Source organism: Mastomys coucha, unplaced genomic scaffold (assembly GCF_008632895.1).
Source record: "Mastomys coucha isolate ucsf_1 unplaced genomic scaffold, UCSF_Mcou_1 pScaffold6, whole genome shotgun sequence".
Taxonomy (NCBI): Eukaryota; Metazoa; Chordata; class Mammalia; order Rodentia; family Muridae; genus Mastomys; species Mastomys coucha.
The window spans coordinates 40,272,143-40,284,704 of NW_022196912.1; the positions used below are offsets into that span (position 1 = coordinate 40,272,143).

Genomic DNA, 12,562 nt, shown 5'->3' on the forward strand with positions numbered 1-12,562 from the left:
CTGGGTGGGGGTGGCGAACGCCTTTAATCCCAGCACTTGGGAGGCAGAGGCAGGCAGATTTCTGAGTTCGAGGCCAGCATGGTCTACAGAGTGAGTTCCAGGACAGGCAGGGCTACACAGAGAAACCCTGTCTTGAAAATAACAACAACAACAAAAAAAAAAAACAAAAAACAAAATTGTCAATGAATTGAAAATAACAAAAACAAACAAAAAACTCAATGAATTAATGCCTAAACTCCTCTTGAAGGCATCTTTTAAATATACAACTTTCCTAATTAATTAAGACTCAACCGTATGGCTATGAAATGTTTTTATATAAAGACACATTTTTACACTCATCTGTGCGCATACAATAGTCAGAGAATAGCTTACGGTAAGGTCCCTTTTGCCGCTAAGTGGCTTCTGGACATCGAACTCAAGTTGTCAGTCTTGGGGGCAAGCGCCTTTACCCTCTGAACCATCTTGCTAGCCCTAAGAACAGCTTTTAAATTGACCCGTGTTCTATTAGTAATAAAGAATAAAACAGCCAGGCATGGTAGCGTATACCTGTAATCCTAGGGAGTCCGAAGCAGGGGTTCAAGGCCAGCCTGAGCTGTGTAGCTAGACTCCATCTTGGGGTTGGGGAGAATGACAGAAATTGACTTAAGGAATGAGTAACAATTCATATTCTACACTCCTGACAATCATTTCCTTACTGTGGTTGTGGTCAGTTGCAGATAGTTTTTGGAAGTATGCATTTTTTCCACTTAATTTGTTTCATAAATATTTTCCATATGGCTATTTAAATCTTAATAATTATTTTTGGCCAGTGGCTTATTTTAGATTTTTATCTTTCTTTACTTTTTATTTAGAATCTTTTCAAGTACAATAGGAGAAATGGTAGATGCCAGGCTCAACAGCTATAATGTTGAAGTTTTTCTCTCTTTCTTAACAGTCAGATTCATTCATATTTTATTTTGTGTCCTTTTGCTGGAGTGTACTGAAACAAACTTATTTTTGCAGCCATGTCTTTTGCAATGCCAAAGCCACAGTGAAACCTTTGATTCTTTGTCCCAAGTTGTCCTGGTTGTCCTGGAGCTTTGAGGCCTCCTGCTTCAGCTTCCTGACATTCTCGTTAGGATCAATCCTCAGGAGTAGATTTATAGTTCAGGATTTGAATAAGGTTTTCCTGATCTTGAGATGTGTAAAATCACTATTGTTTTTTTCCTTTATGTTCCTTTGGTTTGTGACATTTTGGGGGACTTTAAAAACACAGTCATGGACCATAGAATTTTGGTGATAACACACTTGCTAAGCATGGATAAGACTCTGAATTCCATCCCCAGTATCAGGAAAAAAAGACAAAGCAAATGTTTAAAAGCCCTCCACGTTTGGGGCTGGGGAGACAGCCCAGCAGATAAAGGCCATGCTGGTCTGGGTTCTTTCTGTGGGACCCAGCCACAGGGAGAAGGATAGCTCTCCATAGACTTGACTTCTGGCCTCAGGGGGCTGCCACATACACCACACTTGTGCATGTCCACACACACACACACACAAGTACACACATGTGTATACAAACATACACAAAATAATAATATTTTTAAAACTAAACATTCATATTACCCAGCTAGTAAACCACAATTAATTTTATATAAAACATCTATTGATAAAGTATGATAATGAGTTTTCCTTGGGAACGACAGTATCAATATTAGAAAGTGATGTTTACTTGTGAGTGTCTGTGTACCAGGTGTTGTTCCTGGAATTCCATCCTCAGCACCCATCCGAGAGGAGAGACCCCTATTGCACAAACCTAGACAGACCTACCTAGGCAGAGGGAAACCGAACTGAGGAACTGCCTCCAGCAGATTGGCCTAACGGCCTGTTTCTGGGGCAGGCGTTTTTTTGCTGATGGTTGGTAGGAGGGCCCAGCCTACTGTGGGTGGTGCCATCCTTAGGCAGGCAGATCTGGGCTGTATAAGAAAGGTAGCTAGGCAAGTGGAAGCAAGCCAGTGAGCAGTGTTCCTCCATGGTTTCCTTGAGTTCCTGCCATGGCTTCCCTTGATGATGGATTGTAACCTGCAGGCCTTTCCTCCTCCATGTTACTTTTGGTCATAGTGTTTTATCACAGCAACAGAGATGCAAGCTGGGGCCAATTGTTTTTACTTTTCATAGATAAGAGTGGCGTCCTGAGAGACAAAATAGCTTGCTCAAGCTGACACAACATTTGAACCCAGGTGATCTGTGGTTCTAACTCAACTGATCAGTTGCATTTAAAGCCTCAGGTTTATAATAAAAAAATGAGGATCTCTGTTAGGATTGCTGGGGAGAGCATGTACTAGAGGAGAGCTCTAGCTCCCCGCATTTCAGAGCAATGAAAAGCTTTTGCTTTGTTTGGGGTTTGCTTGACTGACGTCTTCACCCGGAATGGGTCCTTACTCCATTTTCTTTGTAATTGGCTTCTGTCGAGTATATTGCTACTATGGGGAGCCCAGATCATCTGGGTGTGGGGCTATCTATCCTAGAGTATGTGCTAAGTATGTATAAAGCCCTGGGTTCAAGCCCCAACACCTGTTCCTCCCAAGTAATCAAAGCACTGTATCAAGGTTGAAACTACAATGTCCTTTCCCCTTTCCTGAAGAAACAGCATACCGAATGTGACGGAGCAGCCCCTCATCTCTGCTGGAGAAAACAGGGTGCAAGTGCTGAAAAACGTCCCCTTCAACATCGTCCTCCCCCACAGCAACCAGCTGGGCATTGATAAGAGAGGCCACCTGACAGCTCCCGATACAACAGTCACTGTCTCCATAGCGACCATGCCTACCCACTCCATCAAGACAGAAATCCAGCCGCATGGCTTTGCTGTGGGAATCCCCCCGGCTGTGTATCACTCTGAGCCCACTGAGCGCGTGGTGGTTTTTGACCGGAGCCTCAGCACTGACCAGTTCAGCTCTGGCACTCAGCCTCCCAATGCTCAACGGAGGACTCCAGACTCCACCTTCTCCGAGACCTTCAAGGAGGGCGTTCAGGAGGTACAAAAGACAAAAACATCTTCCTAAGACAGTGGCATGTTTGTCTAAGTATTGAGTTCCACCTTTTCCTGGTTATGTAAGCTTGAAACTTAGCCCAGAATGAGTGGATCAGGAATAAAAGATTTTTTTTTTTTTTTTAAGAGAAAGGCCTGTAGGTATAATTTGTAAGCTAAACCTACAAATCCAAAAATTATCATCAAGGGCACATGGGTAATCTTACCAACAGCTGAGTTAACAATTATGGTTTCTGCTAAGAGATTTGCAGGGGAGAGGGAGGGAGGGAGCCTGTGCATAATCTTCCACTGACTACAGTGCATCCTCATAGTATTTCTTCAGCTTTCTTTCATCTTAGGCCATGCAGTCTCCTGAAGCCACCCTAGCTCGGCAGCTCTTGTCATGTGCCCGCTGGGTGCTGCCTGATGAGTGGCACAGTCTAGAATCGAAGGTGGTCCTTGGTACATCCTGTAGACTTTACAGATGAGTTCTGCAGAGTTATAAAGGTCTGGCTATGCACATAAGGTGTTGGAAGCAGTACTTCCTGCCACAGCAGGGTTGTTTAGGTGTAGAAGTCGACACTCCCCAGGAAAGGGTAGCAGGCTTGCCCAGCCCTGGTGCAGACTTGACTCGTGGCCCTTGTATTTTGGCTGCAGATTCTAGACTCACAGCATGTGATATGGGAAAGATAAGGAAAGAGAAAGCGTGCATCTCAAGAGTGTGTGTGTGTGTATGTGTGTGTGTGTGTGTGTTTGTGTGTGTGAGCACATGCACGTGTGCATGTGTATGTATATAACATGAATGGTATGTAAAATTAGACATTTACTTTTTATTTTATCTATCATTTTTTTCATTCGTTCATTCATTTACTTGTTTGTTTGTTTGTTTGTTTGTTTGTTTGTTTTGAGACAGGGTTTTGTCTATGTAGCCCTGGCTGTTCTAAAACTCACTCTGTGGACCAGGCTGGTGTCAAACTCATAGAGATCCTCCTGCCTCTGCCTCCTGAGTGCTGAGATTAAAGACGTGTGCTGCGACTGCCTGGCTAATTACTTTTTCTTTAATTTAATTTTTAAAGATAAATTTAGGATTTTCATTTTGAAATGAGCCCCTGGACATTGGTAACCATGGCGATAGTTAAATGCTCGAGGCTCACTCCATTGATATTTCAGGTGTTCTTCCCCTCGGAACTCAGCCTTCGGATGCCCGGCATGAATTCAGAGGACTATGTGTTTGACAGTGTTTCTGGGTAATAGTTGTCATTTTGTTTGACTTCTGGATTTTTGACATCTGTGGTCATTTCTCTCTTCGGTGTATCGGTCCTGACAAATCTGAGGTGGCTTTGATGAGCTTTCACCTTGCTCTGATTCCGCCAGCTGTAGCCTCGTCTTGGGTAGGGGACTTTGGATGTGGTGAATTGGTGTGGGACTCTGGTTTTCGGTTTCCTTAGCTCCTGGTGTTGGTACTCTTTCCTTCTCTGGCTCCCTTCTGTGGTGTTGAGGGATGGAATCTGAAGGGAGCGATGGGGATTAAGGTAGATCACTGTGGACCCTTCTGCTCCCAAAAGTGTGCAGATAGCTGACAATTAGGGGTAAATGTAGTGGGCAGAGAACTTTATTATCCTTGTTAATGACAAAATACACAAATGTAACTTTTCCCCTGACTTGACAACTTGGTTTTAGCTTAGCAAAATTGCACCATTCTCTGGAAATAGGAGCACTTTCTAGGTTCATGAGAACTATATAAACAACTCAAGATTTTTTTTAAAGTCTAGGATTTCATTTTCACATTTTATGTGTTTATACTTCCTTTATAAGCATGTCCCAAAGTTCAAGAATCACAGACTCACAAACATTAGGGTTTTTGATAGAGCTGACAGGCTCTCCCAATGACATGTCAGAGAGTAAATATGTTAGGCTCTGCAGCCTCTCTGGAGGCTTTTGACTACCCAGCTTTGCTGTCATAATGAAAAGGGGCCCACAGATCAGGCATAAGCAAGTGGTGTGGCTGTGTTCTAATAAAACTTTATTTGTAAGCAGAGGTGTAATTGGCCAGTTTCCAGCATAAGAAGGCTCTGCGTGGCTGTGTAAAGTAACAGGAAACACAGGCAATTGTGGAGTGCCTGCTTAGATGCCGACTGCAGGCAGAAGCAACGAGAGAGAGTGTTGGCAGCTCACTGGCTGAATGCAGACTCTCAGCCTCCCACTCCACCCCCTTTTGAAACCTTTGCTCCATAAATTCCAGATGGGCAACAAACCCCACCAGGTTCCTTCCACCACCTGCCCAGCTCCTGATGTCATTTGTAGCCCAAGTGTCCAAATGTCTAATTGTAAACATTATATCGTAGAACTTCTAATCAGTATTTCATAGCCCACTGAGTTTCCGGGCACCAAGCCCTTGGGTTTAGGATCCTGTTTATCAAGTGATGGGTGGGGGGAGGGGGGGAAGTGCTACTTCTAACATGGCACAGTCAGCTGGATGTTTGCTGGTGATCTGCTGTCTCAGGACCACCACTCCCCACCCCACCCCGACACACACACACACACACACACACACCATAGCACTTTAGGACTGTACTGAAGTGTCCAGGAAGCTTCCAAAAGACTGGCACAGACCTGTTGCTTCTTTGTTCTATAGGAACAACTTCGAGTACACTCTAGAAGCCTCAAAGTCACTTCGGCAGAAGCAAGGGGACAGCACTATGACGTACCTGAATAAAGGCCAGTTCTATCCTGTCACCTTAAAGGAAGTGAGCAGCAGTGAAGGGATTCACCACCCCATCAGCAAAGTTCGAGTGAGTTCTGTACCTGATTCTGTTCTCCAGAGAGCCTTGCCGGGTGACGCTAAGCCCTACACGCCCAGGTGTGTGTAACTGAGTAAAGGCCGGAAAGTGCTGAGCTGTGTGGTTTGTTTTTAAGGGTTATTCTTACTTTTCTTCCTATGTCCCTGAGTGTTTATACATGTATACAGGTGTCCTTGGAAGCCATAGGATTCCCTGGAACTGGAATTACAGGCTGTTGTAAGAGGCCTTTTGAGTGCTAGGGAGAGAACTCAGGTCCTTTGGGACAGCAACAAGTGTCCTTAACCACTGTGCAATTTCCCTAGTCCCCCACAGTCTTGCCTTAAGCCTTAACTCTATGATCTAAGAACAAATGCCTTTCTCCAAAGCTGCTCACCCCTTGGGGTCCTTATGCCGTACCTCGTTCTCATTCCCAGAGTGTGATCATGGTGGTTTTTGCTGAAGATAAAAGCAGAGAAGACCAGCTAAGACACTGGAAGTACTGGCACTCCCGACAGCATACGGCCAAACAGAGGTGCATTGACATTGGTGAGTGGCCCAGAAGCCCACCATCCTTCTCACAGGCTCCAGTGCCCAGCTTGCCAAATCCAATTACTTTTGGCAATAATGAACTTCCTGCCGAAAGCATTTGAATGTTGGTGCCAGCCACAGATGTGTTCCAGGCAGTGTCCTGTGGCTCTTGGAATCAGGGCTCTGTCCTCACTTCCTCCACGGGGCCCGTGCCCAGGCAGTGGTCTGCCATGTGACTCTGCAGCCAGGAACATTAGCCAGCTAGCATAATAGTGTCCCACTTTCAGCCTATGTTTCTTTTTATCCCCCTTCTCTGCTGTTCTAGGGGTAGGACCTAGGACTGCCCACATGGCAGGGAAGTGCTCAACCACCGAGCTCCATCCCCCACCCAGTCTGCACATTTTGAGAAGCATAACATTTTCCTTAGCTCACTCCCTGGCTTTTATTTAGAGATAATGACAAGGAGATTTCCAGATGGACCAAAAGAAATCACTCCCGCAGCTATGCCCTGAGCTAGCTTGCTCATCTTGTTAGTCTGTGATAACCCAGTGATGGATTCAGGGTACAGCTCTACACCACCTCTGCTCCCTTGTGGTTTCCAGTCTCACCCAACACCATCACCTGCATCCCAGGTGGCCGGCCATCCAAGGGCTTCTTGTTTACCCTTTTAAATTCTCAGGCTCTCTTTTTTGTAAGAATAAGAAGAGCTGAATTTGTTAGGACAAATTCTTTCAGTCTAGCGCAGGCTGGGCTCAAACTTACTACATAACCCAAGCTGCCATCGAATTCACAGCAAACTCTTAACTGCTTTGGCCTTTCAATTTCTGGGTTATAAGTTTGTGCCTCCACACCCAGCTTGGAAGAACTGAGTTCTTGTCTTGATCCCATATATACGTTTTGTTTTGGGATGTTAGGACCATTGGTTAAACTTTTTAGACTAAAACTTCCTAATTTTGACCCAATGATATGGAATTAACTATATCTAAGTTTGCCTCGACTTTAAAAAAAAAAAGATTTCTGTGATTTTTTTTCCTCCTTTATTTTTCAATTTCTTTCATTCCAACAAAGTGCTCATTTAAGTCGTCCAGAGGATGATGGAGAAAACTGAGTATTCCTAGGCCTGCAGTGGGCTCACACTGAAACTAACTGCCATGACTTTCTTCTTCTTGTTGGTTGCTTCACCTAGCTGACTACAAAGAAAGCTTCAACACCATCAGCAACATTGAAGAGATCGCTTATAACGCCATTTCCTTCACCTGGGACATCAATGATGAGGCAAAGGTATGTCAGAACGTGCAGGGTGCATCCTGTTCCTTCCAGCTGTCTAAAAACTGGGAGGAGTCTCAAGATTTCACAGCCGATCTACTCTGCAGTTTTACCTTTCCCTCCTAGATGTTATGCAACTGTCCTCTCAGGTCCCACCCTCCTCCAAAGCCATTCCTCAACACACACGTGAACCCTCCAGGCTGAACTGTCACCAGCCAGTGCCTCCTGTCTGACCCCCAGTCCCACCCAAGCCCTCATTCATCTGGATTTATTTCCTCATCTGCACAGTAGCATCTGCACCCTCCCCTTGACTCCTGCATGGGTGATGTAAGAATTAGTGCCACAGCATCCCTCTAACCAGGTGGGGGTCCTGCACAAGCGCTGAATCCACATTGCTAGCAGTTACCAGTACACAGTTGCCTCAGATTCAGAGGGTCACTTGGATGAGTCTCTGGAACTTTTCGACCCCTTTAGGGACAAGCAAGCATATTCTTAAGTTACATCTGCCCTCCCACAGTGGTCTCTCCATTTCTCTTCATTACATTTTTTAGAGTTTTGCCAGTTGGTGGTGGTGCACACCTTTAATCCTAGCTCTCAGGAGGCAGAGGCAGGGGGATCACTGTGAGTCCCAAGCCAGCCTCCTCTACATAGTGACTTCAAGGCCAGCCAGAACTACATAGTGGGAACCTGTCTGGGAAAAAAAAAAAAAAAACAACCAGGCAGTGATGGCACACGCCTTTAATCCCAGCACTTGGGAGGCAAAGGCAGGTGAATTTCTGAGTTTGAGGCCAGCCTGGTAATCCTGTCTCGAAAATACAAAAATACAAAGAGAGAGAGAGAGAGAGAGAGAGAGAGAGAGAGAGAGAGAGAGAGAGAGAGAGAGAGAGAGAGAGAGCAAATACTGAGAGGTTTGTGAGGGTCAGGTGAAGTTTGTTCTGTCTCCTGTGCCATGATGGTTGTATCTAAGGCACAGTATGACTTCCACTACAGGAGACAGTCTACAGGAAGCTCTAGTGCTGTGACAGTTCTCCTGCCAGCCCACACCACTCCATGCAAATGTCAGCTAGCTGCTCCGTCCAGAGCTGGGTACTGGGTTATGCTTTAGAGGGGCTGCTGCGGGAAGCAAGCATGCCACTTCCTGAATGTTTGTCTCAGTTATGTGGAAATTTAAAACTGCAGTGGGATTTAGCACATGGCTTCTAAGAAGCCCTGTAAGAGGAGATGGCTGTACTCCTGGTCTCAGGCTCCTGAGAAGTGCTTCCTGCTTCACACTGGGAAACTGTGGACTGAAGCGGCCAGCTATTCGTAAAACACTAAGCTCTCTGCTCTGACTTGCATGAGATTTATGGACGGCCCTAGCTCAGTTTTGGGTTTTGTGCTTTTGGTTTGGTTGGTTGTGGGTTTTTTGTTGTTGTTGTTTTGTTTTTGTTTTTGTTTTGCACCTTTACTACCACTGAGAAAGCAAAAGGACGGATGGGGCCAGTTCTGCTGTCTGTTTGGGTGTGGCCAGGATTAATAAGCACTTGTCGGAGCCTGGGAGCTCTTGGCTGGAAGAGCCTGCATATGGGCAGGGTGCTTTGTTTGCATGATGTGTCACTCTCAAGGGAGTGAGTAACAGGGCTGAGAAAACAGGGACAGCAGGCCTGTGTGCTGCAGGCTGACAGGTACAAGTACTCTCTGGGGAGAGTCTGAAGTCTACTTAAGAGGGAGGCAGAGCAGCGCCCTCCTGTACCCAGTTCAGAACCCGCGCTCTGCCCTCTCCTGCTCCCTGGCATCGTGGCGTGCCATTTTTCTTAATGAAGCTGCTCCCGTTTGAAGCTGACACCAGACATCAGTTTCAAGCATGTGCTGGAATCCAGCAAGCAGATTCTTAGCTTTCCCCAGCCAACTCCATGCTTCTGGTTTCTAACTTAAAGTAATTAATGCCTCAGGGTAACTAGAATGAGTAGTTGTTCGTGCAGAATCCTGTACAGTCGGGTGTTTTGTTTACTTACTTATTTTATGCAAGAATCTACCTTCCTAAGTGGCTCCCTTTCTTGTTTTCATTTTGTTTTTAATTAATTCATTATTTTCTTAGTAGTGCTGAGGATTAAACCCAGGGCTTCGTGCTTGCTAGGCAAGCTGTACTCTCGCCCAGCATATATTAATTTCTGATTCTCTCCCACAGACATCCATGTTGGTGGATAATGTATGGAATTCTTTTTCTCTGATTTCAAATGGTAATACATATATACTCTCTGGCATGCCAGTATGAGTAAATTCAAAATTCTCACCCAGTATCCTCCTGGCTCCTGTACATATGTATGTTCCTATCCATAGGCTTCTGCCTCTCACTTTGATGTCACTGTTTTGAGAACAAACAAAGGCAAATCCTGACTCTTGGCTCATGAGGTACTTGGGGAAACACTGTTCTAGCCTGGGCTCAACTCACAGTGCGCCTCTGCACATGCAGGTCACGGGTGCAGGCAGGAACTCGCTGGAGCCTCAGAAGCATCGAGGGGAAAGCTGTTCATTTTGAAAGCATGGCAGAAAGAGAAATTACTTTTAAAACTAGGAATGTGTGGGTGTGGTGGTACATGCCTTTTATCCTAGCACTCAGGAGGCTGAGACAGGTAAACCTTTTGAGTTGGAAGCCAGACTGGTTTACATAGTGAGTCCCAGGCCAGCTGCACAGTGCAGACATTGATTGGCAGCTGGGCATCTTTTAAAGACTCAGAAGTCTACAGACAGGCTACAGTTCAGCGCTTGATCTTCCAGCAGGCAGCAGCCCTCGATTTGATCCCGAACACTGTGTAACCACGCTGTGCTGCTGGGCTGCTGGACATAAGTTCAGCAGGAAGAAGCAGCACCTGCATTTGGTCCATAAAAGACAGGCAAGGTGCTAACATGTAGGATTCATAGGGCAAGATCCGAGGACAAGTGTAGACCAAGGTGGGTACGTGCTCACCTGCATGGACAGTCCCCTTGTGCAGGCAGGTTCCTTCCACCCTCAGGAGCCAGACTTCATCCAGCTAGTGGCTGAGGCTACTAACATGGCTAGCTGCAGACTTCTTTTCTTTTTTTTTTTTAAGATTTATTTATTTATTGTATGTTAGTACACTGTAGCTGTCTTCTGACACTCCAGAAGAGGGTGTCAGATCTAGTTATGGATGGTTGTGAGCTGCCATGTGGTTGCTGGGATTTGAACTCAGGACCTTTGGAAGAACAGTCCATGCTGTTACCCACTGAGCCATCTCTCCAGCCCCTAGCTGCAGACTTCTAACTCCATTTCTGGGGTTCCAGGCTATATACCACTAGGACTGCAGCTCACATAGGTCATGTGTTAAATGGACTTTTGTTGAGTAGCCTAAGATCTTAAGCATAAGCCGGGCAGTGGTGTGGTGGTGCATGCCTTTAATCCCAGCACTTGGGAGGCAGAGACAGGTGGATTTCTGAGTTCGAGGCCAGCCTGGTCTACAGAGTGAGTTCCAGGACAGCCAGGGCTACACAGAGAAACCCTGTCTCAAAAAACCCAAAAAAAAAAAAAAAAAAAAAAAGATCTTAAGCATAGCATCACCCTTGTCGGGGGAGAATGTGTGCATTACTTTACACATGGAATGTAGAGGCTTCAGTTTTCAGTCAAGGTCTCTCTTCTGCAGTAGTTCTAACTGGAGGGAAAAATTGTGGTTCTGCTGGAGCTCCTGGCCTAGAATCTGCTCTTATCTGGTTTGGCTAATAAGCCTTAATTACGGGTTTACATTTACAGCAGCATTGAGATTTGTTTAGGAAGCAGGAGAAGCCTAGAGATCTAAAAATAAATAATGGGAAGAGAAGTTAGAGGGAGAAGCAAACTGTTTGGGTGACTGTCACAGGCAGTGCTGTGCCGAGGTGCCCTGCCCTGCTCACGCTCCACCCAGAGCCATACACCATGCACCTTACACCATACAGGTGCTTAACCTTCTCCGCAGTCTGGTGAAACCAGGCACCCGCGAGACCAGTGCTAGACCCTGGGCTGGACAGCAAGTGCTCTGGGCCGGGTATTATGGTTTGTAGCTCTTATTTCCAGTAGGACAGCATTGCAGACTCACTGCAATCCATAGAAATGACTCTAGAAAAACATTTTAGCAGCTGAACCAAAAGTTTGTATTGGATGATAACCTGCTGCAGAGGAGTGGAAATTATAAACCAAGGAGCCATTGCCCGGGAGTTCAGTGATTCTGGACAGCACCAAGAAAGGTTATGTAGTGATAACCAGAATGGTAAAGGAGGAAGATAGTGGCAGTCGGGCGTGGACCAGGCCCCTGGAGTGGGCTGTACTAGGGAATGCGTGCGGAGAGCCTGGTGTGCTTTGTGTGTTGTATCTCCCGTGGCTTAAAGCTGCAAGGCCCCTGGTGCCTTTTGTGAGTTGCCGCCAGGAGGCTGTGTAGTCTCGGTGTGTGACCAGGCTGCTCGCTGACCAATGGGACTGCATCTTTCCAGCTGTGATTCTTCTGTGGGTGTGACAGACCAGTCACAACACACTTTTCATCTCTTTCTAGTTTGCTTTCTCCCGTTTCTTGCCTTCCATGCAGGGCCTTAGGCGGAGGAGATAGGGCAAGAGGCACGGCATCCCGTCCGTGCAAGAGCTGTGGGTCAGACTGTATGCTGTGACAGTCCAGCCGCTCTGGGACGGGATCTGGACGGTTGTTAGGGAACACAAGTTTCTGTCATGGAAAGACTCACGTTACAAAATAAAGAGGATTAAAAATGTTGACGCCTCCTTTGAGGTCCCCGAAGCTTCACCAGGAGGGTTCTTGTGTTTAGGTGGAGTGGCATCTTTCCTTTGGTCTCCCTTGGCTCAGCAAGAGCCAGTGGAGTTCCTGGGGCAGGGCCATCAAGACTGGAGGCTGTAAAAGGGGTGTGGCCACTCTGGTAACTTGAACTTGGCATGTTTTGTGTGTGCTTGTGGGATGCTGGTCTTATGAGTTTAATGTCTGTTTGTTTTTTGGGTTGTTTTTTTTTTTTT

The 12,562-nt window shown here is 46.1% G+C and overlaps 1 protein-coding gene across 2 annotated transcripts in view; it reads left to right on the forward strand.

Moving 5' to 3' along the window:
* The window catches only part of Grhl1 (grainyhead like transcription factor 1), a 46,315-nt gene that overhangs the window by 6,569 nt on the left and 27,184 nt on the right, over positions 1-12,562 (forward strand). For both annotated transcript variants that reach the window (XM_031356117.1, XM_031356118.1), the window contains exons 4-8: positions 2,621-3,011; positions 4,175-4,251; positions 5,640-5,796; positions 6,219-6,330; positions 7,499-7,593. In XM_031356117.1, the coding sequence (XP_031211977.1) occupies positions 2,621-3,011; positions 4,175-4,251; positions 5,640-5,796; positions 6,219-6,330; positions 7,499-7,593 (832 nt within the window). The remainder of the gene's footprint in view (positions 1-2,620; positions 3,012-4,174; positions 4,252-5,639; positions 5,797-6,218; positions 6,331-7,498; positions 7,594-12,562) is intronic.